This window comes from Calonectris borealis, chromosome 1 (assembly GCF_964195595.1).
Source record: "Calonectris borealis chromosome 1, bCalBor7.hap1.2, whole genome shotgun sequence".
NCBI classification, from domain to species: Eukaryota; Metazoa; Chordata; class Aves; order Procellariiformes; family Procellariidae; genus Calonectris; species Calonectris borealis.
In genome coordinates this window covers 138,862,245-138,888,646 of record NC_134312.1, presented here as the reverse complement: position 1 = coordinate 138,888,646, position 26,402 = coordinate 138,862,245, and the positions used below count along the sequence as shown (strand labels likewise).

The window sequence follows — 26,402 nt, the reverse complement described above, 5'->3', positions numbered from 1 at the left end:
TTAAACTGTTAAAATTTGACACATAGGTGATACTTCCATTTGTGGTTTATTAATGTTAAAGGGACAGTGGGATTATATGGCCTTTGGGAGCTACTCTAAGAAGTTATGTGGGGTTGTCCTGTTGGCTGCTTGAATCCTCTATTAGTAGCAGTGGAAACAGGTGGGTAAGGGAGGGAGTAGCCATGGACTTTTCCTCAGGGTCTGCTGGTGATGGGAAGCTGGATTTTCAGTTTAACTTGACCAGCTCTGCAGGTACTGCCTATGCTTGAGAACCAGCCTTAAAGTTCTGCAGTAGTTCTGGCCACTTTGCATATATATGTGAGCAGGCGTGTTTTCTTTTCCTTTATATAGCATTTTGTTTTGGTGCCTTTATTTGGCGAAAGTGCAAGCTGGTTTTGCAATGCTGAGGAGTCCCTTGTTACAGGAGAGGGAAGGAGAGCGAGAGCAAACACACTTGCCATCAGAAGCGTAGTCTGAATGCTGAAATTTACTGTGCAAAATCCTAGTAAGGGAAGTGAATGTCATGATACGTGAACTATAAAACACCTAGACACGGAAAGTTAGAGAAATTTTTATTTGCATGGCACTTCATGAAGACAGCCAGCCATTTAATTGAAGCACAGCAGAAGGAAAGTTTTTAATGAATGTCCCAAGGGCTCCAAGATTGTACAGTGCTGTCTCAGAGACCTGAGCGGAAATCCGGGAATAAAAATCTGACAGTCATTTACAGTGTTCAGATGGGAGATCACTGAAATTTTGTCATGTTCTGAGCGGAAACATGCTCGACGCCACCAGTGACCTTTCTGTAGTGGGTTTTGTGTAACTTACCAAGGGGATCTAGTCTTACCCATTTATGACTTGTGGAGCAGCTAGCTGTGTACTTTGTAGCTCCTTGTGGCTGCAGGAGTACTGTCAAACTTGGCAATTTGTGAGGTGACTTGGGAAGATGAGGGATTTGGGTTTTCTGTACTTACAAGATGCAGATGGAGGACTGTGAATTCTGCCTCATACCTGTGTTTGGCCATTTGATAGTTCTGGTTTTGTAGATACCAAAATAGTTAGTATAGGAAACAAGTAGAAAAATACATGTAGTTTTGCAGATTTTAAGCAAGTATTATACTTATTTAGTTCATGATTATGGTTAAGTATTGCTCAATAAACCAAATACATTTGCAGAAAATCACTTTTGCCATTAAATTTGATTCCATTGCTTCTGGAACTAGGGTTTGTTGCGGCAGAACAAATAGCAGTGATTTCTCTCTTGTTGACTTGTAGCCATTATTCTTCCTTTTTGAAGATTGACCTTGGCCTTGGCTGACCAAGAACGGATTTTGTTATTTTTTTTTTTTTTCCCCCCTCCTAATGCCTGTATTTTCAGCCAGACTTTGGAAATAGGTAGGAAACTGCAGTAGGGCTTTCCAGGGCTGTATCTGCATGCACATACCATTGCTGTAAGAAATAGGTAGGTGTGATATCCCCTCGCTACCCATGTTTCTTGGAATTGACGTGGGTGTGGAACAGCATGTCCCTGTGCAGATCTTCGGTATACACACTTTGCGAGTGGGTATTTGTAACAGATGCACACAGCTTTCAACTTCAAGGCTTGAATGTTTCTGTGTGGCTGCAGCTGGTGGAAGGGCTGGGCTGTTAAATTCCCGTTTCGCAAATTCACTGAGAAATGGGTCAGCGCGTTGCTGTAGGCCCACTCTTCTGCACAAAGCAAGATGTCAGTTTTAAATGTGTGCCAGGTAGGATGTCTACCAGCCCCTGCTCCTAGCCGGGTCTTGTGATGGAGAGAGGAGCAAGCCACGTGTGTCGGGATGTGCAACAGGACATCACCAGGGCAGGGCCTCTTACTTCTCTCCTGTGGTGCTGCCAGTGAGCTACCATGGCTCACGGGGGGACGGCAGGCACCAGATAAGCACAAATGCGACGTCTCGTGCGAATTGCGCAGCACCTACCGGCCTGGTTCGGGAGCCCTGGGGTGAGTGTCCTGTGTTTTAAGGAGTGCCTAGCAATCCCAGCAGGATCTCTCTGTGAAGGAGTGCTTAATGGAGCAACTGCCAAATAAGCCACTCTGTATGTACGTGCTCGGTGGGGGTCCACAGAGGAGGCTGGCTGGCATGGAGCTCCCCTCCCGCTCAGGCATGCCCCCCGCCTCCTCCATGGGCAAACCCGGGGCTGGCCGGGCCTCCGCTGTGGTCGTCCTCCTCCTCCTCCTGTTGTGTGATCCTGCGCTACTGATGGAAGGAGTGGACATGACAAAAGGAAGAGCGCACATTTTCATCTTGTATTTCAAGAAATTACACCTTGGAAGAGCCCTGATGAGGACTGTTTCCCCTGGTTGCCTAACTGTCGGCGCAGTCACTTAACCGATGCGGAAGCAGTGTGAATCCGTGTTCCCTTCACCATGACTGTAGCAATACCACCCAGGTGTTCGGATGTTTCCATGCCAGCTAGAAAATCTACATCTAAAAAGCACTTTTATTTCTTAATTTGCTGCCGACCTCACCTGTTTCTTAGTTGTGTTAACGTGATTTGATTCATGCTGTTAGTGACACACTAATGGATGCGTGAGGTGAACAAAAGCTTCAGTTTCTCCAATGGGTCGTGTGTTGTCCCTGGTTTCAAAGAGCAAATTGTTGTCTCATGGTTTTGGATGTTTGTTTTGTACAACTGTCAGGACTCTCTCAATACGAATGTTGTGACTGACGTGTTTTTATGTTGTGGCGACTTTCATAATTTATTTCTTTACAAATCTAAAAAATCCAGCCGGTAACACTTGAATAACAGAAAGCCAAAACCACAACAGATGTCACTGTGTTTTACCAAGTCAACTCTGTTAGGGCGATGTTTGGAGTACTAGGAAGGGCATAGACATTTCTTTGTGGGTAAAAGGAATCCTCTATAATTTGAATATGGTTATTCAGAAGGTTACTTGTGGCAATGATATTCAGTTTTGTGAAGTAATTACTAAAATTGGGCAATGTTGCTTTTTTCTGGAATGGAATATGCATCAGACGGTAACAACCTGTGAGTCATGACTGGTTTTTAGTTGTTGTGTTGTTTTTTTTTCCTCCGGTCCTGCAAGCACTTGTCAAAATGGTTAATTCTGAGCATGAGTAGTCTCATCCAATTTAGTGAGAGCACTCACATGACTTAAGATGAAAAAGTATACAAGTGCTTGCAGGATTTAACCAGAACTTTTTAGCAAGGTGGTACATTGGATTTATTCTTAAAACTGCTTTCCACTGGTGAATCTCAATGTAGGTGGTGGAAACTGAAATATGTAGCCCCTCGGGTGAGAGGAAGAAACAGGTGAGCTTTCTAGAATTTGGGGGTCTGAAGACTTACTCATTTCACATAGTACTTTCACATGCGCACACAGAGGATTTTTTTGTGTGTTTGATAATACTGTAGATCTCTGCAGATTCCTCACTGAAACAGAATTGTAACCCCATCCATTAAATACCAAATGAATAATGTTTTTATGTCAGGAATCTTCTTTGCATTTGGAAGGAATGCTTCTGTGTATGTTGTATGCATTTTGAAATATTGAATTGTTTGGGGTTGCTTTTAAGCACTTAAGAGCATTGGGTTTTTTAAACACTAGTCAAGAACTTTGACATGCGCATGTACAACTTCAGGAGAGTAGTAATAACAACTCCTGTTTCATTGTGTTGCAGTTCTCCTTGTGGTACTTTTATTTTAGGTTACGTATTTCACCTCCTGAAGATTAAATGACTGATGAGATTGAGAATTTTGATGCTTCTTAAATGTTTCAGTGTCAAGTAGCCTTCCGTGTTGAGCGTACAGATTTTATGCTCTACTTGGTCAAGTAACTACATGTAACACTTTCCAATTTGAAAAGATTATAAAAAGGTTTTAAAATAATTTCTGAATCGAACCCTTAACTCCAGAAATATGACCACTTAAAGGAAGGGCAGGAATGCAAGAGTGTTGCAGCTTTAGTTACTGAGTAACTGAACAAATTTGCATCTTATCTCTTACACAAGAAATCCATTATTTTATGGTCATTGCTACTGAATCTGCATAATACTGGATCACCTGGCAAAACAAAGCCTGGCGCAGAGACACAGCTACCACGCTGCTGACTTAAACGACCCTTACGCTTTTAGTCCAGCTTCATGCTGAGTGCAGAGGAAGGACAGAGTGACAAAAGCCAGGGCTTGGGGAAACTTCTGCTGGGTTGCAATTGAAATCAGAGTCAGTTCTTTGGTCTGGCTCAGGGAGCAGCCTTGCTGGCAGGTGGGCAGCCAAACCAGGGGTGGCATCTGATGGGGAAGAAAGCGCTCTGGGGGATGGTAATGTCTTCAGAATCTGATCTTGCATAAGACATGTCAGAGCAAAATAGCTTTCCCAAATAAAACTTGAAGCATCTCAGCTCGTGGTGTTGAGCCTGTGGAGGCTCAGTAATTTGCATCATGTGGCTATCATGTTTTAACCAGGTATGAGATGAACTAAGGCTGGGCCGTCTCCTGAAATGCCTTGGGACTGGAGGAACTCTCTTTCCCCACTCCCAGTTTTGGGTCACCTTGGACATGGTTAGGTAAATCACAGCTGAAATTGGTGTGAGAATGCACCACACCTGCATAAAAACACCAGTTGGTATTTGGAATGTGGTTTCTGAGGAAATTCCGTTCATTTGGGACAGCTATCAAACGGTAAGCTCATTCCGGTAAGCGGCTGGGAGGCAAAACACACCCGTTGTTTCTGGCCACAAGCAACACAAGGGTTTCCACGGCCGCGTGCTCCAAGGACGCGGCAAGTTCCTTCTTGCTGAAGGCAGCGTGTTGGGCCGGTGTAGGCAGCTGCGTGCTGTTGTGCTTGCTAACTCTGTCCTGGGCAAAGGTGGTGGTGGGGAGCATGTCCAAAGGCTGCTCTGCTTCCTAGTCTTCGCTCCTGATCCTTCGCCATGGTGAGACAGCCTAAAATCCCCTGTGTATTTTGACTCCTGCTGCTGCTGTTAGCGTTTGCCCTGTCAGAGGCTGCGTTTTTCTTCAGCATTACTGGTGAATGAAGCCTTTTTTGTATTTATGTTAAAGGTTAATTTCTTTAGCACTTTACATACATAGCATGATAATTTCCAAAATATTTAAAAGTAAACCCTGCTGGGAACCAGCGTTTTTTCTAGCTAGCTGTTTTTTTAATATGTGAAGCATTTTAGGTGCTTCCAGATGATAAATACTCATTAAAAAAAATGTTTTATTGTCCTTTAGAGGAACTCTGATAAATCATGGCAAAAACTGAGGTAAGAGAATGACATCAGGAGTTTAATGCTATCTAGCCATCAAAAGATAGCGGAATATGCACAAAATAAGGATGAGGAAAAAGTATTTATGTCGCTTATATAATATACCATAAATCCCAAGATCAACACTTCTATCTCAAGCATCCAGATGTGCCTGTCTAGTTCCCCAAGGCAGAGCGAGGAAAAACAGTTCCAGAATATGAAAGCTTTATCATGGTAGCCTATTGTGAATTTAGCAGGGAGGAAGATTGATGATGCCATACCTCATACAACTTAATACCTCATTGTCGACAGTGCATATCTTATTTATAAATGAAATTGCTGTTCCATCCTGCTCAAGCCTGTACAGTTGGGCTGAGGTACAAGGAAAACTGGAGCAAACTGTGATGGGAAAGTCCTGATTTGCTCAAGTTAATGACTGAACTCTTTAAGGGCACTAAGACTTGATAATTTATTTGTATTTAGTTGTTTTCACAGACTGAAGCAGAGCATTTTGCAGGTCTCTTTAGTTTCTTTTTATGTAAAATGCAACTTACTAGGTCGTGGGATAGGAAAAGAGCTACTCTGCTGTGCTGTGACAAGGTAATACTCCTTCCAGCAGGGCTTCTGTTAAAAGAGGCACTGTTGACTGTAGCGTGGCATTGCTGTTTGCTCCATTTTCAGACACAGGGTCACTGGCAGAGGGGAGGTCAGACCAAGTGGTCACCTGATGCATGGAAGGAGAAAGCAAAGAGCAATACTACAGACTTTATAGGTCTTGCTATGGTTGAGAGCAAGGCAAAAGGCGATTGTGTAGATCTTTGTGTGAATTTTGGCAGGCGAGAATAGGCATTTAAGGTAGGACATGCTGCTTTGCTAAAATTTTAGGGATTTGGACAGACATCTATATCATAGAACTCTGTCAGTAACTTGCCTGTCAAAATACTGGTTCAATTTGCCATTCTAAGACAACTGAATATTAATAGATTGCTTTTATTACTTCTTTTCTATCTTTTAGAGCCCCTCCCTCCCCCCAGAAGTCCGTAAGTTAAGCACATGGTTACATTTTTATTTTTTTGTTTACAAATTCTAGGTCAGTTCTTTTTTAGGGATACTTTTTGGGAGTCACTTTTTTTACGATAAGACACTAGAAGCTGAAAATGCAGAACCAGGAACTTGTCCTGTTTTGCATGGAGAAAAATGCTACAGTTCCATTTGCTGCTTCCAGAAAAATAGGCCGACTTTGTTGTTGTTGTTAGAATTTGTCAGCACTTTTCTTGGAAAGGTAAGTAAGAAGGGAGTACAAGGTATTCAGATACTCAGTGCATAGAGACCAAAAACAAACAGCAAAGCCACAAACACAGTTTTGATGTTTTAGCTCATTGTATTGAGTTTTAGTGAGTTACAAATGTTCAAAAAAAAATACAGTGATATCAGGAAACAACCTGTTAATTTCAGGTGACTCAGCTGGAGTGAGTCATTTTAAAGGTGCCTAAAATCCAAAAACTGCTGAGTAATCTCCATTTGAAAACAAAGAGAAAGAGCAGTGAACACGTGTCTCAAAGTCCACGTTCAAAAATGGAGACACCCAGAATCTCTCCTGACTTCTGAAGATCACAGCTATAGCAATTAAATGTCTGAGGATTTTTTTAAAATGTGCACATAAGACTGCCTAACTGCAACAATTTTTTTTTTTTTTCATTCTGAATAGCTTCAAGTCTGTAGTTTTCCCTGTGGTTGAATCCTTTGCTGGTAGCGCTCTCTTGTGGCTATTGTTTTCATTAAACGACTTACATGTATTTTTGAAATCCCTTTTCTAATTTAGAGATTTCTGTCTTAGAACACATACAGTCTCCTTTGGATAAGCGTTCCTAAATTAAATGGGGTAATACATATTTTAATGATGCATGAAAGTCAGTCTAGACAAAAGCATCCCAAATGTGCTTCCCAGAAGATCTCTAAGGGGGCACGCGTATTGAGCGTTCAGGTTTTTAACCATTTTTCGCCTTTGTATTTTTGGCAAAAAGCTGTATCCCTGAGAAATGATAGATGAGAGGCTCAGAGCGGAGTGAAGTCCGCATTGGCAGCCAGAGTCAGGTGGAGGAGAGACTGGGACAGGCACCTTCGGCAACAGGCTCGATCGCAGAGGCTGCTTTTCCTGTGGCACTGCTTTCGGTGATGAGCGGGTTATCCCAGTGAAAGCTTTTCACCCTGAATCGCTGTTTTCTGATTCCAGGGATGGGAGAGGAGAACAGGGGGGTAACTCTTGACCCATTCTGTTTTTGAATTACAAAGCTCTTAGCTGGTGTTTTATTTTTCAGTAAGGAGGTAAAACCTTCTGGAAGCTCAGATTGTGGTGTGCAGGGGTTTCCTTTGAACTAGGAACATACAGTTTCCGCTTTTAAGAAAAGAGCAGTTATTAATGAAAAGTTGTTTGGTACTACATAGACTCGATACCATTGTGATTACAAATCCAGTGTCATAGCTTCATAAGCATGTCTACATTAACACCAAGTGTGTGAAGTTGGCTGTAGGCTCCTTTTCCTTCCACACTGTAATCCAGCAGACACCAGTGTAATGATCCCAGGTTATTTACTTAGTTGTACTCTCTTGGAGAGAGGCAGGTTTACACTTGAGATAAGGCCTTGAGTGAGAGGAGTCTTCACCCTCAAAATACTTGACTGAAAAGTTTCTATTCTTCGATAGGCTGAAGTCTTTGTGCATGGCATTTGTCTGGTCACCCATCTTCTCTGATCTTTGGATCCTATGTGTAAAATAAGCACAGTAATAATCCCAGTCCTTTTTTGGGTCTTTGGATCCTATGTGTAAAATAAGCACAGTAATAATCCCAGTCCTTTTTTCAAAATATTATTAAAATAAATTGTCCTTTGAAAGAATTCCCAGATATTTTTAAAATTTCAACTAGTCTTTTATAAATGCTTTCATAGCAATTATGTGACTGTTTATTTACAGCTGTTTTCCAGCAAATGTAGTGCCATGCCCAACAGTCCTTGTAGTGAAGGTAAAATGAGCTTGCTTTGTCTGTTCTTTGCTGTTCTGGCTGCAGTCTAGCAGGAGAGCTCATCAGTATCTGATTGCAGATTGAGACTGGAAAAAAGCTTTTTAAAAACCAAATTAAAAATCCTATTAGCCAACTATATTTTGAGGTTCAAGGAGATACTTGCTTTTTAACTTGTTTTTCCTCTTTTTTTACCACTGTACCAATGTAATTCTAACACTTTTTCAGACAGTGGATTCAATAGTACTCACCCTATGCAATTTATTCTTCTGTTATGTAGAGTGAAGATGGACTTGCTGCTGGAAATTCAGGAAAAAAGTTCTTTTTTTTCACTTGATTTTACTCCTCTGTTTTGCCAAATAAGTCACCAAGTATAGAATAGTACTTATCAGCTGGACTTTGCATCCTCATTCACACAAAAATAACTCCATGTTTTGTAGACTCTTTAAGAAACAATGTTAGAAAAGTGACCCATCAAATGAAAGTCTTTCTTCCTCTGGACTGAGTGTGCACGTGCACATGCACGCATGTCTGTTAATGTTGATAAGCAAGGGATCATGCTAGCTTACCTTTATTCAGACTACTTCCAAAAAACCCTCATTATATTAGCTTTAACATCTGTGAGAAATCAATACTTTCACTGTATATGAAGTGCAGTCATTTTTTGATAGAATATTGCAGTCTGGCTGGGAAAGTTTTAGCCATATGCCATCTAACTTACAGCAAGTTCACACAGTGGAGCTATTGGACTTCTTTGTAATTGTGTAATTCTGCCATATGCTGTCTTAACTAGATTTCTTAGTAAAATCCAAATATGCCTGCACAGAGTAAGACCACTTCTTGCCCTTTTGCCAACCTCCTCCTCCCTCCTGAAGTTTGAGGATGTCTGTAAATCCATGGTACTTCCAGCATTTCCTTTGTGACTATAAGTACATCCTCCTTTGACCTGTGAAAAGCCATTCATTTTTCATACGCAGGATGTGGGTCAGTCAGTTGATAAGGATGCTGCGGTGCAGTCAGCTTCTCATGGTAATCAGTCTGCTGTGTTATAGCACAGAACCAATAAAAATGTATAGTTGTCGTGTGTTTAGTGTGATGGGTCAGTGAACCTAAGGAAAACCTGGTCTTGGCACATATGCCAGTATATAAGAAGAAAGTTTCTCCTTCTCATTCTCCTGGGCTAATCCTTAACGATACAGCAGAACTAATCTTTTTCATTTTCCCCCAAATAAACTCTATGCAGCCTGTTACTGTATCCTTTACATACTCAGGTACGATGATGGTCAGCAACCATAGCAAGCTTACATGTGCAAATCTGGCCAGCAGCAGGGGATTAAGGGTGTGACTATGGAATAAAGCTTATTTTTTCGAAAGATTATTAAAATAAATTGTCCTTTGAAAGAATTCCGCAGAATTTGTAACATCGGTCTCCCTGGGGGATGGAGGAAAGTACCTGCCGCTTTTCTCCATAGGAGGTGATTTCCAATGCCTTTCTAAGTTCTGAGGTTATTTATTTCTAGGGATATCACAGACTGCCTCTCTTTTGGGGGAAGTGCTGCTCCCTGAGAAGACTGGCTGGTTGGTTTTAACGTATAGGAAGAACATCTGTAACTCTCAAATGCTGTTGGCAGCCCATCAGATCTTAAGAGACCCAGCTTGTTCTGGAGATTTTCTTTTAGCTTTGCTCCTTGAGCAGGTTTGTCACCTCATAGGTGACATTAACTTCTTTACAATGTAGTGCCCCAGACTGGACTGTTCACCCATGTATTTGCTTAGAAGATTGCAAAAGGAAAGGATGGAACAGCTGAAAAAAAAACAGTTTCAGCGGCATAATCTCAGTGTACTTTCCATGTGCCATGTCAAACACCACTTCAAACTAAAAATAAAAATCCCTCCTCCTCCTTCAGGAGCAGTCCTCTGGTTTCATTTTTCAGGCTTTGCTCAGCTTTTCCCTGCCGAGCTCCGCAGGCGGTGTTCACCGGAGTCGGGCGGCGGAGTCACTGGCATGACTAATCAAAACTGCTACGGCCTCTTACCGGGGAGCAGTAACAAGGCTCCTTTGTGAGTCTAATTATATCCCCTAAGCTGGCACAGCGGCACGGATTAGCACAGGAGGAGGACGCTGAGGGCTGCGGGGTCCCATGCTCTGCTCCGCCAGCATCGCCCGCTTTCGCCGGGGACGGAGCCCAGGTGGGTGCCGCCTGCACCCCACGCGTGCTACCCTAGCCCACAGCTGGGGCCCCATTGCTTCTCCCCCAGCCCAGTCCCGCTCCCTGATGTGGAGGTTTGCCCGCTGGGCGGGAACCATGCCTGGTCCCTGAGGAAGGGGTCTGGGGAGGAGGCGCTGCCCGGCGCGGTGCCTGGGTAGGTACCTAGGGCTGCACCAGAGAGGGAGAGGCTCCTGCCAGGCGGGACAGGAGGCAGGGCACCGGCACCTGATCAGCTCCAGCAGCTCTTCACCTCTACGCCCATCGTTGGGATAAGCAAGTGCTCCGGGTGCCTCTCTCTTGGCTTTTTTGTATTAGCTTGTCTGCGGAGGGCGGGGCGGGGAAGCCATGCTGGGTTGTCTTGAATGCTTCTGATTAAAATTTCATAATAGGATTGTTGAAGTGGAGTCGGCAAGTGTTAAAGAGGGGAGGTGACTTTGAGAAGAGTATTTTGTGGTTTACTTGCCAATTTGCCTCCCGTTTCTCATGCAGACCTGGCTTTGGCATGCTTTGCGTTGCTGAGCAAAACCTCTCATGTCCCAGCGAGGCCGTGCACTGGGGTGGTTTGCAGTTGCTGCTTTCTAAGAGGTCTGCAACTACTTTTTTCTTGGACAGGTCTCTTCATCCCAGTGTGTATCGTCAGGACAAATAGAGTAGCAGAATTAGTCAGTTAGTGCAACTTGAAGTGTCAAGGCCTGAGAGTTTTTCAGTCTTGAGCTTTTATTGGTGTGAAAAGAAAATTGAATGGAAAAAGTTTCCCAGGCTGTGAGCAGTTTGCCAACATGCACAGAGGTTACACAAGGAAGCAAGGGGATTTTTACAGAACAGCACAAGAGGAAACGAGTATGCTGATAAACGCGTCAGACCAAAATTGTTTGTTCCTCCCTGTAAATCTAAAGAAAGGATTGTGGGATTTCTTTTTGGGAAAGAGAGGTATATGAAGTAGTGAGCAAAACTGGGGAGAAAAAAAAATCTTTTAAATACACTCGTTTTATGCAGTTTTGGGATGGGGGAGGGGTTTAAATGATAGATTTGGCAGAGTGGAATTTTCTTCTCACTGCCAGTCCAGTTGCTGCTTCCTGCTCTTCAAGAACATATGCTGTGAAGGTGGGGTGCCGGAGCAGCCTGGGCTCAGGATGTGTTTCTGTCTCTATCTGCTTAGTGGTGACCAGACAGAGCAGCCAGCTCTATTAGAGAAATCCTTAATCTAGTGAGGCTAATGGAGCTTCCCTCCAGCGGGAGCTGCTCGGAAAGGAACTGCCCGTTTTATTTGTGGGGCAGGATCCCAGAAGAGTTATGGTCAACTTCTGCGGGTTACTGTTGGTTTATAACGAAGCATAATAATACACAGCAGAGCGTTGGCACATAAAACACATCACATGTTTCTGCTGACCTCACTGAACTTCAAGTAAAGCTATAAAATATTAGACTTTCATTAATTACTTGGAACACATATTTAGTATTCAGTGTGTCTCTTTCAGTCATCTTTTCTATATGAAAGACATCTTTTCTATTCTTGGAGGCTGTTTAAACTTCCCTGAAGGAGCTCTGTACTACCCTTACACTAGTGTTACAACCCAATTTTGTTTTCCAGCTCAACAAGACTAAATCTAGTACATATAATGCAAACAGCTGAGTATTCAGTGTTGGACAGAGCCACATTCACTGCTCTGGGTTTAAAAATAGTGATGTAGTCACAACTTGCATGTGAATATAGTATCGTTACTTACTGTGAGATTGTCCAACATACCTTGCATCAGGACTCGTACCTTGGTTTATGCGGGAAGAGTGCACGGATTAATTCAATTTTTAAACTACTCAGTCACTTCAGAGGGGCTAATAGCCCCTGTGGCTTTTTAACACACAAGCTTTAGCAGCAGGAGTAACTATTTATGAATATTAGCTATAGCTTTTTTCCCCTGGATTTTGTCATCTATTGTAACTGATCTGGCCTTGGAAAACCATTGAGGTAGTTTCTGAAACAAACACGTGTTTCAGCTTGCGGTTTTTTAGTTTTATTTTTGCCAGATTGACTCTCTTGTAAAACTTATTCTTGGTGATAATTAGGGTGACTGAAGATTGAGATCTGAAGGGGTGGTGTGAGGTGGGCTGGAAGAGGAATAATCTATTGAAGATTTGTGGTGTTATTGCTGCGAAGTGATTCTGTTTTCAATCTTGCATAGAAAATAGCTTTTATTTTGCTGTGAAGTGACCGAGCCCAGCTTTCAAGTCTAATGGTGTTAAATTGGGTGCATATCTTGGCACATTCCGTTTCTGCAAAATAAGTCTCAAAGCCTGCAAGAACATTATCCACTAAACAAAATCAGCTCTGCTCTGGGAATCCCAGAAATCAGAGTTGTCTGGTCACTTTTAAACTTCCAGCTTTAAGTGGTTTAAGGCTGCGATACATCTTCTCAAAATAAGGCCTGTACGTGTTCTCAGGGTATCCACATCAAGGGAAACAGCATTGTTGCAGTTAATAGGTTAAGCAGGGTTTTATTTTTTTGATCAGCATAAATTTACTGAAGACTTGAGTGTGTTTACTCAGTGGCTGGACTGGAGTGGGTTCTTCACCTGGACCAGCGGCTTGGGCCGGCGGCTCTGGGAGCTGCTGCCTGAAGGGCTGAGCCGCAGGGGTGGTAGAGGGGACGGCGACTTGTCCGTGTCCACCGCTGTTTCTCTGGGGCATGGGGTGGGGTGGCTATTGTGGGCGAATCTTTGGCAGAGGTATTGCCAGTTTGATATCCCTGCGTTCATTGCATTTCCTTTTTGTGAACTCTCAGTTCGTGTCTGCATTTCTGTAAGGGTCTCACGATACTGAGAGGAGTGAAGAAATTAAGCCCTCTATTTTCAGGATTCAGACATATCCCTCTGTTTCTGTGTGTGTGATGGAGGGAGGAAGTTTTGGGCAGGGGTGGAGACAGGGACAAGTCTGTGCATCCTGTAGGTACAGTACTGTGTGCAGGGAGGGACCCATCTTCTCCAGGCGTAGCTGCTAGTGCCTTTGCAATAGGAAGAAGAGTATCACTGTCTCTGGATGACCCAGATACTCATCCATAAGAGAGACCATGCAATGGAAGAAAGGTCATTCTTATCCGTTTGTGCTTCTGGGGCCATCAACTGGATCTTAGTCTTGCTTAACCACTCTGTGACAAGGATCAGCACTGTCTTGTAGCAGGGGGGGTTGAAGTTGGGGGAGAGCTCTGTTTCTGGCAAAATAAAATGGCAGGAGATGAAGCAGGATGTAGAGCCAGCCCCAGCGGAGGTGCCAGCTTCTTTCACTTGGTTCACTGCAGCCCCCATCTCCACTCTAGGGATGGAAGGTGGTGGCCTTGTCTTTCTCAGGGTAAGGCACAGATCTGCAGCCTGCAGGCTGGTAGGAGCTCTCAGTGACAACAGTGACAACATTATACCTGCCCATGCAAATCTCCTCTACTTCAGTGAAGAGTCTCTACACACAATGTTGAAGAAATTAGCCCTGGATTAATATAGGCATAGGAGGAGAGGAGCTCATGCTCCAAGAAGTTGCAGGAAAATATCTGCCCTTTCAATGGAGAAATTGTAGATGGATGTGTAAGTGTTTCAAATTGTACTGCTTCTTGTTATATGCTGTTACAGCTGCAGTCATCAGTTGGAGATTAAGAAGGGGATATAACTTGGAATTGAACAATTAGCTTCTTCACCTGAAACTTGAGCTGCCCCTGGGAGGTAAGGAGGGAGAGGTTACCTCAGAAGATGATTGAGCAACTATAACCACCTTATGCCTTGGGCTTCCAACACGTTAGTGCAGCTGAGATTTTGTGTCCAAATTATGAGCTCTGTAATGTGCCAAAACTCTAATGTCTGTGTTAATCTGAAAATAGTTATTAAGACAATAAAAATCCTTTTCTAAAAACAGTGCCGTGTATCACAGAGTGATTTACAGTTGCATAGCTACCTCCACATGTCACATTCAGTGGAAGCACTATAAATTTTTTTACTTGTGCTTTTATGTATAGTCCAGAAGGGGCTCCTCCAGAAGAGGGTTTTCTCTTTTTCTCCCCGCCTCCCCCTCCCTGGCAGCAGTTTTTCCTTTCAAATCTCTGTTGTCCTTCTGAGACCATGATGCCTCAAGGGAAAGTTTCTGCATAAAAAGCTTATTCAGTTCTTTATTAGTGTGGAAAATCCTGGTGTTTTTTTTTTTCCTACAGTATTGCACTCATCTTTTGTCTCAGTTATGGCTAAGCTGGAATAAATGGATCCTGGATGCTGTGTGACGTTACCAGTATTTATTTGGAAGTTTACTTGAGAATAGGCTGAGAAGCAATATTTGAATACTTAACAAATGCAAACTTTCAATAGGTGAGCAAAAATACTTCATGTGGGCCTGTTGAGTTGGTTCTACTTCTTATTCCAATGTTTATTCTGGCTAAAAAGGACTGTACCATTGGTAATGGAGACCTGTGGTATTGTTCTCAATATTTATTTCATTAAGTACTGTTCCTGCAGTGCATCTGCTTTAGCCGTTCCTTTTTGTGAACAACTTTACCACATAATGTATTGTCGAGGGTGCATTATTCTCTGCGTTTCCATGCCACCACTACCAGCATGGTTTCAGCAGAGGTTTAGAAAAGGCTTTTGGGTAGGGAAGTCTAAATTGGTCCACAAGTTTGTCATTCTGTATGAATTCCCTTACTGGTCCTGTTGGCTGGTATTATTTTCAGTATTACTTCTCTTAGATTGTGCTGAACCCGAGTAATTGCTGCTGCTGTATTTGGGGGGCGAGGGGGCAAATGTGATATGGCACTTGAAAAGGCTTCAGAATAGCTGTGGGAAAGCCAGAATTTGACTGTTGCTCTGACATAGAAATAGTTGGAGGGTTGATTTAGAGTACTGGAAACGGGAAACTTGAGTTGTCCCTGGTACAGCACTGTTGGTCTTGTAATGTCAGGACGTCCATACCTCTTTTTTAGTGTGATGGTGATGTTGATATTACAGCTTCAGACTGGACAAGAGGGGATAGTAATCATTCCCTGAAGAAAACAGAAGCTGTTTGTGGCCAGTTTGCACCGACTGTAGATTAGGAATAAGATGGTTTGTTATTAGGGGTTGGTAGTGTTGCATCCTCTAGCTTTCACGTTTCAGAGGTTGGATAAGTAATTCTCACCTTAAGGAAGGACAGGTACTGGGTTTAATTTTTATGCATGGAAATTTATAGTTATGATATTGTGAATCCAGAGATGTTGAGAGTAAGTTTTATAGAGCTCAGGATACTGCTTTTGAGGTCTACAAGCTGGAGAAAGCTCAATTGCCAGTGTAGGGTATGTCAGGAGTAAATCGGGGTTGGGTGGAGGGAGCTGAGAGAATCAGAGATTTCTTTTTGAGAAGATTATTTTGTTTGGTGATCTTATCTATGTACTTCTGAAATGTGCTGTGGATTCTCATGGAACAAAAGGCAGATCCTCGTCTTTCTGGGTTTTCTTCATTCATGTTGAAGGTCAGTCGATACACATATCCACACACAGTGTGAGGTTATAATTTTTTAGGCATACTATTTTGGTTATTCTTAGCTTGTAGATAATGTGGGGGTTTTGCGTGTAGATATGTTGAAATTTTGTAGGATTTGGAAGGTTCAGCTCTGAAGCCTAATTTGAATTCAGGCCTGCAAACTGTCCCTAAACTAAATAGACTTTGACGGCAGTTTATCTAAACCATTAAATAATTCTTACCAGCCATTGATTAGAGCTCTTAAATCTAGTATAATTAACTAGCCTGATACACTGGATTTAATACATACTCAGTGTTTTCCTACATGTTTTAACTTGATTATTAAGTGACTACAGCAGTCTTCTATCATTGCATCTTCTATCATAACTTTTCTTCTGACACTACAGTAAATCCACAAAAAAGTCTGTCTGGCTGCCAACGTAAAGACACTGGTGGGAAAAGACTATGTAGGAACAGGCCCGCAAAGGGAGTGGGAGCTCACCATGTTCTTGGAGAGGGGAAGGTGGGAATAGCCAACCCCAAACAAGTACGGGGGGGGGGGGCTGGGGAGAGCAAAGGATGCAAAGACGGAGGCGGTGATGGCACTCCAGGGGGAATCACACTGGTGGCTCCATGAGTGGAGCAAAGAGCTGCCAGCGTGGAAGGTGACAATACAAAAACTTGTTGCAAGGAGCTTCTGTAATTGCTAGGGATTAGGAATTGTGTGGACTGCTGTTAGACCAGGCTTGTTTGTTGCTTTGTGGTTATTCAGTTGTTAACAGCTTTCCTTCATTAAGACACAATTTTCTTCAACTATAATGTGTTTTCAAACATTTTAACCAGAAAGGATAATAATTTACTATTTGATAAGTTAGAGGTGTTCACAAAGTTGATTAGAAGCTCAACTTTCATTTAGTTTTTTCTGCTCATCAAAATCATTTAAACTTTGAAAAGAGTTGCGTGTGCTACAGCAGTTGTAGATTTGTCCTGGAATGACAAGGCTGCTAATGACTTTTTTTTTTGCATGAAAATTTGTCATGGTTTACCCCAGCTGGCAACTAAGCACCACCCAGCCGCTCGCTCACTCCCCCCCAGTGGGATGGGCGGGAGAATTGGAAGGGTAAACGTGAGAAAACTCGTGGGTTGAGATAAAGACAGTTTAATAGGTAAAGCAAAAGCCGCGCACGCAAGCAAAGCAAAACAAGGAATTAATTCCCTACTTCCTATGGGCAGGCAGGTGTTCAGCCATCTCCAGGGAAGCAGGGCTCCATCACGCCTAACGGTTACTTGGGAAGACAAACGCCATCACTCCAAACATCCCCTCTTCCTCCTTCTTCCCCCAGCTTTATATGCTGAGCATGACGTCGTATGGTATGGAATATCCCTTTGGTCAGTTGGGGTCAGCTGTCCCGGCTGTGTCCCCTCCCAGCTCCTTGTGCACCCCCAGCCTCCTCGCTGGTGAAAGCAGAAAAGGCCTCGACTCTCTGTAAGCACTGCTCAGCCATAACGAAAACATCCTTGTGTTATCAACACTGTTTTCAGCACAAATCCAGAACATAGCCCCATACTAGCTACTACGAAGAAAATTAACTCTACCCCAGCCAAAACCAGCACAAAATTTTATTCTTTAATTTTAATTTCTGTACACAGGTTTGGGCGTTGCTTGAGACTGTTCTCTCTCTCAGCTGTTCATCTTCTGCAGTTTGTGTGTCTGTGCATGTTGCGTGCAGAGTCCTGGATGTCTAGCTTTTTTCGCCTGCGGCTAATCCAGCTGTCACTGGACAAGGGGATGTAGGCAGCGGGGCTCAGCTGTCTGAGGTCAGAGGAGAGTTTTTTCATATACCAGGTTGATTAGTTTTCATCATTGGTTCATCCCATTCCAGTGAAGTATGTCAGAGGGGATTTTCCCAAAAGAATAGATGCTAATACACAAGGAGAGGTGGTTCTGAGAGCAGATGGAGTGCATGCTGCTGTTATCGGACAGAAGCAGAGTCTTGAAACAGAAACACTGCTATGGCTTGAATGTTGCCAGTAGTAATTTGAATTCATATATGTCAGCCCTCCTGTGTTTATTTTGGAAAGCAGTGCACAGCTGGCAAACTAACAGTAATGTTGCTGTTGACAATTTCTGATATTAAGAGCTTCACCTTTAAATTCACTTTCCTAGGCTATTGAGCTGGCATACTAGTTTTTTAAATCTCATATAAGCAGCATTTGATCAATTATGATGTGAAAGCATTTCCATTTAATCTTCAGCAGGTACCTAATATAACAACCTTCAACAAATTTTCATCCCAAATAAAGTTCCATTCAGGCATTTTTTTTACTCAGGAAGTAAGTGTGAAAGAGAGGAGATGGTGTGTGTTGTTTTTATAAAGCTCACTACAGATCTGCAGATGTAAAAGACATTGCCTTAAAATACTTACCACGATGATATTTACCAGTAGTTTTTCATTTTTATTGCTCAGCATGAACAGGCATTTTACACATTTTAAGTTTAATCTCTATAAAAGTGAGGGTGTGATGTCTCAACGCAGTTAACTTAAAATTTCAAGTCCTGATGTTTCTGCCTCAGCTAGGAAGGCCCCCGTTTGTTGGCTTTTGAGAGGGGTTTGTGCAGTCACTGTGTGGCTCACCCAAACAAAGCCTAAATTTACTGTCCCCCTTTGAAAGGACATTCAAGGCTCTCCTGGTTAGACAGTGTGAATGCTGGCATAGAGTGTACTTTAGAAAAAGCATTTAAATTGCCGCTGTCTAAGCTTAGGACAGCGGGAAGTTGGGGCATCCAAGGCTGAATCTGCGTGAAAGGGCAGTAGGACACCCTTACAAAAGGGGAACAAAGCGTTTCAGGCTGTGATGCTCTAGAAAGAAGCAGGGAGACAAATTCAGAAGTGGACTGTGGGTCAGGTTTTAGCAGGGCTTAGGTATATTGGGAAGACCAAAAACCAGTGGATTAAGTGCAAAACCATCGAGCTGGACAGAGAAGTTGTGGGCATATTTTGAGTTTTGAAAAGCTTAAAAAGTGACTTTACATATATGTATTGGGGTGGGTGGGTATGCGTGTATATATATATGTGTGTGTATATATATATAAAAAAAAAAACTTTTTTGAATCATCCATATTGGTTATGAATGACAGACAGTGAAGGTTTGCTTCAAAATATATTGTGGGAGTTTTTTTTAATTTGGGGGGATCCTTTAATATGGGATTGCTGCATGAAAATTTTCAGGGGGCTTTCTGTGTTTTTCTTCCTTCTCATATTTTGCACATACACACCACTCCCCTTTCCTTTCTTCATTTTCAAAGAAAATGAGGAAGAAATAAAGTGGGAGAGTAACTGTGTTCAGGAAAGGTATTCAACCTCAAGTTTTGGATGCTTTGTCCTCCTTTTAAAATCACTTTTACCTATTGCTTGGTTTTCTGTTACATCCAAAGACAGACAGGTATGTTGGGAGGCAGGACAACCTGAAAATGGCAAGGAGAAGGGAGGAGGGGATTGTATTGCACTTAACCTAAAGCTTCTTTATGGAATTGATAACAACCATGTGAGCCTAGATTAGGATAACTCATGGTTGTATTGAATTATTGAGAATGACACAAGAAGCTGTTCACATTCCTTATATAGCTTTGCTGCTGGACCTTAGCCTTTTGCCAGATTTTAGGTACTTCATTCCTGTGTTACCCCAGCAGATAGATCTGCCAGTGGTGACTAAAGTAGCGGGAAGTAATTTGAATTTTATGAATATAGTTGCCTGAGAGAGAAAACACCTCATGTCTTTGTCTGCAGAGGGTGATGACTTCTTCAGTACTCTATACAAAGGAATGTTGTTTGTCTATTTGAAGGGAGAGCGAGAAGAAAGAAAGAAAACATTTTGACCAAATAAGTGCTCATTCAAAAAAATACTTGATTTGTTCAGATAGCAATTTTACCTTTTTTTTTTCTTCTTTTTAGAAAAAAAAAAATCATCCTGTTCTAGTTGTGAGCTCCCAGGTTAGGCAGTTGGGTGTGGTCTTCACAATCTGAAGGGAAAAATATATTGAACTATTTTTGGAAGGAAAACCGGTGACATTGTTATTTTTCCTTATTATTTGAGAACTCTATAGGTAACTGCAGCTTCATGGTGGTTTTCAGCCTCCTTTTTTTCTCCCCGAAGGATTCAGAAAACTAAAAATATCTGAACAACGTTTTTCATAAGTTGAGTAAGTGATTTGGTAGTTTATTTACAGTGGCTTTTTGCATACACATTTAATTGCATTATATGTTGCTCTTCTAGTGTGTTTTAATCCATTGAGCACAAGATTGATGAACTGCAAAAAAAAAAAAAAAGATACATGTCTTGGAAGGACTTTTTTTTTCCCCCAGCACATACAGATTTATAAAATTCATTAACAAAGCGTCGGTATGTCTGGCCCAGTGTACGCATGTTATTTTAAAGGAGGTGATGTGAGAAAGCTGGGAACTATGAAGTCATTTGGGATTTATAAGGGGACAAGCAAGGGCACCTGTGCTGTTACTACAACTTCTTGAAATTTCTCTGTGTGGAGTAAAAAACGATGGATGAGTGGCTTGCTGAGGAGATCCCAAAGACTGAACTTCTTGTAGTTACTTGCCTGGCTGGCGCAGGGCAACACTGTTCCTAACTAGCCATCTTAACGATGTATGAGAGAATTTTTTTCCATAGGACAGACAACTGCAGCATGATTTGGTTTATTTGGCTTTGAAACAATCCGAGGGCACGTTGTGAGACGTACCATTCAGTACGTGCGGTGTCCGAGCATGTGTCTTGTTTGCGAATGCCAATGAATTGTGTATTTGACCTTTAAGCACGTGTAGGTTTCCGTTCTATCTCAGTGCTGCAGCCTTTCTGCCTTTCCTTAGCATTGCATCCTTGGCATGCAGGCAGGGCGGTCTTGTAGCCATTTACCTTACACTGGAATCGGGACAAATTCCCAGTTGTAGGCAAAGTTTAAAATAACTGTAAGCAGTTTGGACCTCCTGCTGCAACTGTTAAAATGTGAACTTGGGGGCTATATTAAAACCAAAGCGCTGGAGAGAGGCTTTGCTTCACTACTGAAAAGTCTGAGTTGCGTCTTGGTGAATGGAGGGAGAAGAATTTTATTTTGATAGCTGCTGTTCAACTTAACTACATTGACTGGTTCCCAAATTCTGGGGTTTGCAGGGAAGTTGTACCTTGAAACATGGGGACTGTGCTGTGAAAGAGTGGTCTGCAGCTTTGCGAACAAAAATGTTCTGTAGAAACTAAAGTGACTGAAAACTGAATACATTTTTTTTAAAGAGTCTTTAATATAATCACTACAACAGTTTTTACTCAGAGAATTAGTGCTGACAGTGTGTAACAGTTCTTTGTAGATACAGCTGAGTTCTGACGGAGACCACTGACTTGTCCTTCCTTTTAAATTAGAAAAATTGGGAATTCTTGTCTAAGCCCAGGTTTTGTTTCCTGGTGCAGCTGGTACAGATGAACAGTAGGGAGCATTGTATTCTCAAGGACTGGTGTCAAACGCCCGCTTCTGGTTAGATGTGCCATAGGGGGAACCCTGACTATAAATAATTACTACTGATTCGAAGCAGTGCTGTGGATTCTGCAGTCGGAGAGCTGCAGCCGCCAGAAGTAAAATACTGTCGTGCGCTGTTTCAGGGTCAGAGAAGAACAGCGTACCACTGTAACGTCCTGAGGAAGGATTCATTATCATGACTAGTAATAATGATATTAATGATAATAATAATAATAATAAAACAAACAGGAGCGCTGAACCTGAGTTCTATTTGGCGTTCGGAGCAGACGCCTCCATCGCGGGGAGCCGGGCGGGACGCAGCGGTGCCGGCGGCGGCAGGGGCGGGGCGGGGCGCGGGCGGTGGCTGCTGCCCCTCGCCCGGGTCCTGCCCGGCGGCGGCGGCCGGCAACGCGCTGCTCCGGGTTTAGGTGGGGATTTAAACACCTCCGTCTGGCAGCTTTGTGAAACCCGGCGGTCGGGGGCTTCTTGTGAACTGGAAAGGAGTTTCTTTTTTTCCACCCCCAGAGGAGCTCAGCCATTTTGAAAAATTATTTAGATTTAACGTGGAAAGTAATCGTACAGATCGGTAAATGTTGGGCAATATAAGGACATGAAATAAGAGACGATAGCCTTTAAAAAGGGAAGTGGCTGGATAGTCGTGGTTAAAATTGCCCGATCAATATGATTCTTCATTCGTTTTCACACTTCCAAAGCCTTACCTGAAAAATTCCTGTAGGAACTGTTCATTACCTTGATCTTGAGGTGGGTCGGAGTGTCTTTGTGTAGGTATGTCAGCGCTGCTGGTATTAAAAACATTCCTTTGAGCTAAAGAGAAGGGGCCAGTAACGAGATGAATGACAGCCAATTTTCTATTTCAGAAATACTGTACAGCCTCTGTCATGTGTAGCTGCCGCTACTTGCAGTGAAAGATTTGCAGCCTTACGCTTACGTGTGAGCCAGCAGTCAGGCCTTCCGTCTTTGTTGATTCAGCAGAGGGCTGGAACGAAACACTAACAGGCAAATAAATCCTTAGCAGTTGCTTTCCACCTGAATGCAGGTCCCTGGAACTGCCTGTCCTCCTTTTGCTTTGGGACTCCAAATGCAAAAGCCTGTATGGGAGGGTTACAACAAGGGTGCTCTTTGGTAGATGGGAATAAAACAGAAATTCTGTTGGGGATGGGGAATACCCGCCTCTGTTGTCATATCTGCTGGCCTTTTATCTGAACGGTACGTACAGGAATTCAGAATGTGTCTGAAAACAGAGGAAATGGCTCATGTTCATTGATATTTTTGTTGTATGCTGAGGTAGTTCAGTTACTTTATTCAATTTCCTGTCTACTTTTCATTTTTAAGATATTTTTCTCACTTTTGTTGTTGTTTACAGATAAATCTGTTTGTCCAGTTTAATTATTTTTCTCTCTTGGTCAAAGAAGTACATTTTCTCTCTCTCCCTCCCCCCCTGCCCTCCAATCCAGCGAACCTCCTCAATATTGCTGCAGCAATCTAAGCCAGTATCTCTAATCTCTATAGTCTGTGAAATTCAGAATATCTGTCTTAATGACTTCTAAGCAGTAACTATAAAAGGACAGATTTATTCGAAAAACTGTATTGGAAAGGTTGTTTTATTGCAACAGTATTTGCACACACATGTCATTGAGACCACTATCTAACGGATTTCTTATAGTCAATAGAAATTGTTTTTTTTTCCCCTTTGTATCGTATCTTCAAAGCTTATCAGCTTTTTCCTTCTAGCAGCTTTTGTAAAAGCACTGGTAGAAAGACACTGTTGGTGAAATGCTTTTATTAATGCTTCCATTAATGCTAGAGGTTTTCTGGGTTGTAGGTTCAGATGAACTCATTCTGTCACTCAGAGTTAATACAGAGGTATTACATTAGAATATAAATGCTCAGCTTCCAGTGTCTTTAGTTGCCTGCAAAATATTCCTGTTTTGAGTCTTCTAATCTTTTCTTTCCAGTCCTTCTACCCATTTGTGCTGAGTTTTGGAATCAATAGTCACGCTGTGCTCCATTTATTGTTAGAAAAATTTGTTTCTTGAAGTGCAGGAAATAGTAAATGTAATTAAATTGTGAGAATCCAGTGGAAAGCATTGTTGACTATGCACAGTAAATTAATGTTTAGTCATGTTGTGGACTTCAATGAAAGCAGGTGTCTACATGATTCCACCTCCCAGGTATCCCACCAGTATTTTTAGGCTGTTCAGACTATTACATCTTTTTTTTTTTTTTTTTTTTAAAAAAAAAAAAAAAAAAAAGAACGAACTTCTCCAAAATATACTTGTGTCCACAAATACAAAAAATGAAACAGAACTTGTAAGTTCCTGTCCACTTGCTTGTCTCACGTCACAACTCAATCCAGTCTGTTCCTCCCCTTGCTTGGCGGCTCAGGAAAATGAAAGTGGTGGTGGATATTGTAGCACAGAAAATGCCGTCTGAAAATGATGTTCATGGGGCGAGAAACTATCTTACGAAGATCTTGAGAAGTTCCATGAGGTACAGTACTGACTTTCGAAGTGCACCCCTTCTGTTCCTTCCCAGAGTGAATTCCTCTACCATTTGGCAAACCCATAGCAAACCGTCGCAGAAGTCCTCTTTCCCAACCTTTGTTTCCTCATGCTCCAAGCATTGCTTGTATTGTGCTAGTTTTCTAGTCTTGTGTTTCCTTAGTGGTGCATCATAGGAAAGTAATTGTCTCATAATAGATAAACCTTTTTGCTGAATTGATGCCTAGGAGGTCTATTGAATTTGCCTAAATAGGTATTTGTGGTTTGCCATGCCAGTATCAATACCATTAGAGGTGAGCTGTGGGGGAAAAAAACCCCTTCGATGTTCTGTGCAACCGAACAGTGGAACAATTTTTTTCCACACCTGAACACAGGCTTGGGGCCCTTGGAGTGCACAAGGGCCGTCTGGAGCCCAGCATTGCGTGGCTGAGCAGAATCTTTTGCACTTCTTTGCACTGAGAGTATTTGGGCTCCTCCACTGACTCTCTGAATTTCATATTCTACCAAGAAAGAAGAACATAGTGATGCTCTGCGTAACTGTTTTCTCTTTTATCATGCTGGAAAGAGTAGGCTTTTGTTTATGGAAACAATTACTTCTTTTTTTAGTGACAGTAATGATGCTACACTTAGTGAAATTGCAGCTTCCCTGTAGAATTATTATTCTCCTTTTGTAGTCCTGCATGCAGAGTTTGGAAAGGCAATTAATCATTGAATTCATCAGATCTTCCTGAATGTACTGCAAAAAGCCATGTACTCAAATTTGACCTGTTTTGAAGATACTGGGTTTATAATGAGCTTTAGTTTTGTTCTCTAAATCCAGTGGCTGTCTGAAAACCCAAATTTATAAAAAGGGGGAATGAGTAAAAAAACTGTAGAACTCTTTAGAGTTCAAGTTGAAAATAGGGAACACTTTCTCAGCTTAGCAAATTACTTCGTAACTTACATGAATTACTTGACCTTGCAGTAATAAACTTCATAAATACATAAGTGAAATACATAAGTGCATTAAAAAACCCCTCAAGAGCTAAGGTCCTGTTAGCCTTTGTTTCAGATTGTGGCTTGGAAGGATGGGATTTGTCTCACCTTATACCTCATCTAAATTTTAAATTACACTTCCCCCAAGATGAGCCAAAGAGGAGGGCAGGATGAATTACCTTCAACAAGTTCCTGCTTTGTTCCCAGTCAACGGAGAGGGTCTAAACAAATGGCACGTGCTTGGCATCTGCTCACTGAAATAGAAGTAGCTGAATTCCACCCAGAAAGCTTATTTAACATTGGGGAAAAAAATGCACTTATTCTGTTGAGTGCCAAGAGGTGTTACAAACAGCAGGTCCTTGGAAGGAAGCGCAAACTGTTGTTACCAATTCCTGAACAGAAGGAAGGGGCAGAGGAGTGTAGAGCAGTTTTGCAGAAAGGTTTGCAAGGTACAAAGCTCTAACAACTTATTGCTGTACTACTTAGAAGGAATCTCTTCAGTTACATGAGCATGTACATTTGGAGGTGACATCCAAGTAGATATTTGGGGACTTTGAATTGCTGAACTATTTTTGAGGTGTAATCTTCAAAAAAAACAAAAAAAAAAAACCCAAACAAACAAAAAAACCCCTGCATTCCTGGGGGGCCAAACATTTCAAGAGCTGAAGCAGAACTTGGCTGGAGTTAAAATTATTAGTTTTATCACTCTTACTAACTTGTATGAAACAAGGTACATGGCTTTATTCCTTCCTGTCATTAACTCTTTCTTCCCACCTCCTCCCATAAGCACGTACCTACAGTAAAACCTTGCCAAAGCACTACTGTATTGTTGACATGTTGTAGAAGAGTCATTAGCTTTAACTGTTAAAGCTCTGGATACGTGTCAGGTACTTTAAAATTTGCTTGCCTGTCTCCGCCCCTCATAAAAACTACCTCATGCCCAAAATAAATAAAACTTAAAAAAAAGAACACCCAAGCACAGACCTTGGAGAGTGTTGGCGTTTCACTGCATCTCAAGCATTTTAAAGGAATGCCGGTGTCTTTTCAAAACTGGCATGCATGTAGAAAGTTGTCTCATTTGCTGTCATTTAAAGTCATTAGGCCTCTGTCCTATCCGTGTAGCGTTTGACTGCTGCCCTGGTAGATTTTTTTTGCTGCATGTCACCTTACTGAACTCTTTGCATTAAACTAGTGCACTCTAACTCTCTCGTTTTCAGAAGAAATGACCTAGCCTGCAGGCCTCACTCCTGGCACGCAACCAAATTTACAGAAAGTCAACCCGAGACAGCCACGTCACACCTTTCCTCGTCCAATGCCTGCGCCTCCTGGCACTCGCGCTATCATGCAAGGTGAGTCTCTGTTTGAGTTACACGCATTAAGCTCCAACTTCAAGACAATAATAATGTAGGTCATGACATTGAGTGTCTTTTAAAACCACAAAGGC

At 42.2% G+C, this 26,402-nt stretch overlaps 1 protein-coding gene across 2 annotated transcripts in view; it reads left to right on the top strand.

Annotated features, from left to right (window-relative positions):
* SHROOM2 (shroom family member 2) overlaps positions 1-26,402 on the top strand; it is a 127,148-nt gene that overhangs the window by 55,686 nt on the left and 45,060 nt on the right. Inside the window, exons 3-4 of one of the 2 annotated variants that reach the window (XM_075133404.1) lie at positions 23,868-23,972; positions 26,176-26,307. In XM_075133404.1, the coding sequence (XP_074989505.1) occupies positions 23,868-23,972; positions 26,176-26,307 (237 nt within the window). The remainder of the gene's footprint in view (positions 1-23,867; positions 23,973-26,175; positions 26,308-26,402) is intronic. The other variant, XM_075133396.1, reaches the window with a different exon arrangement.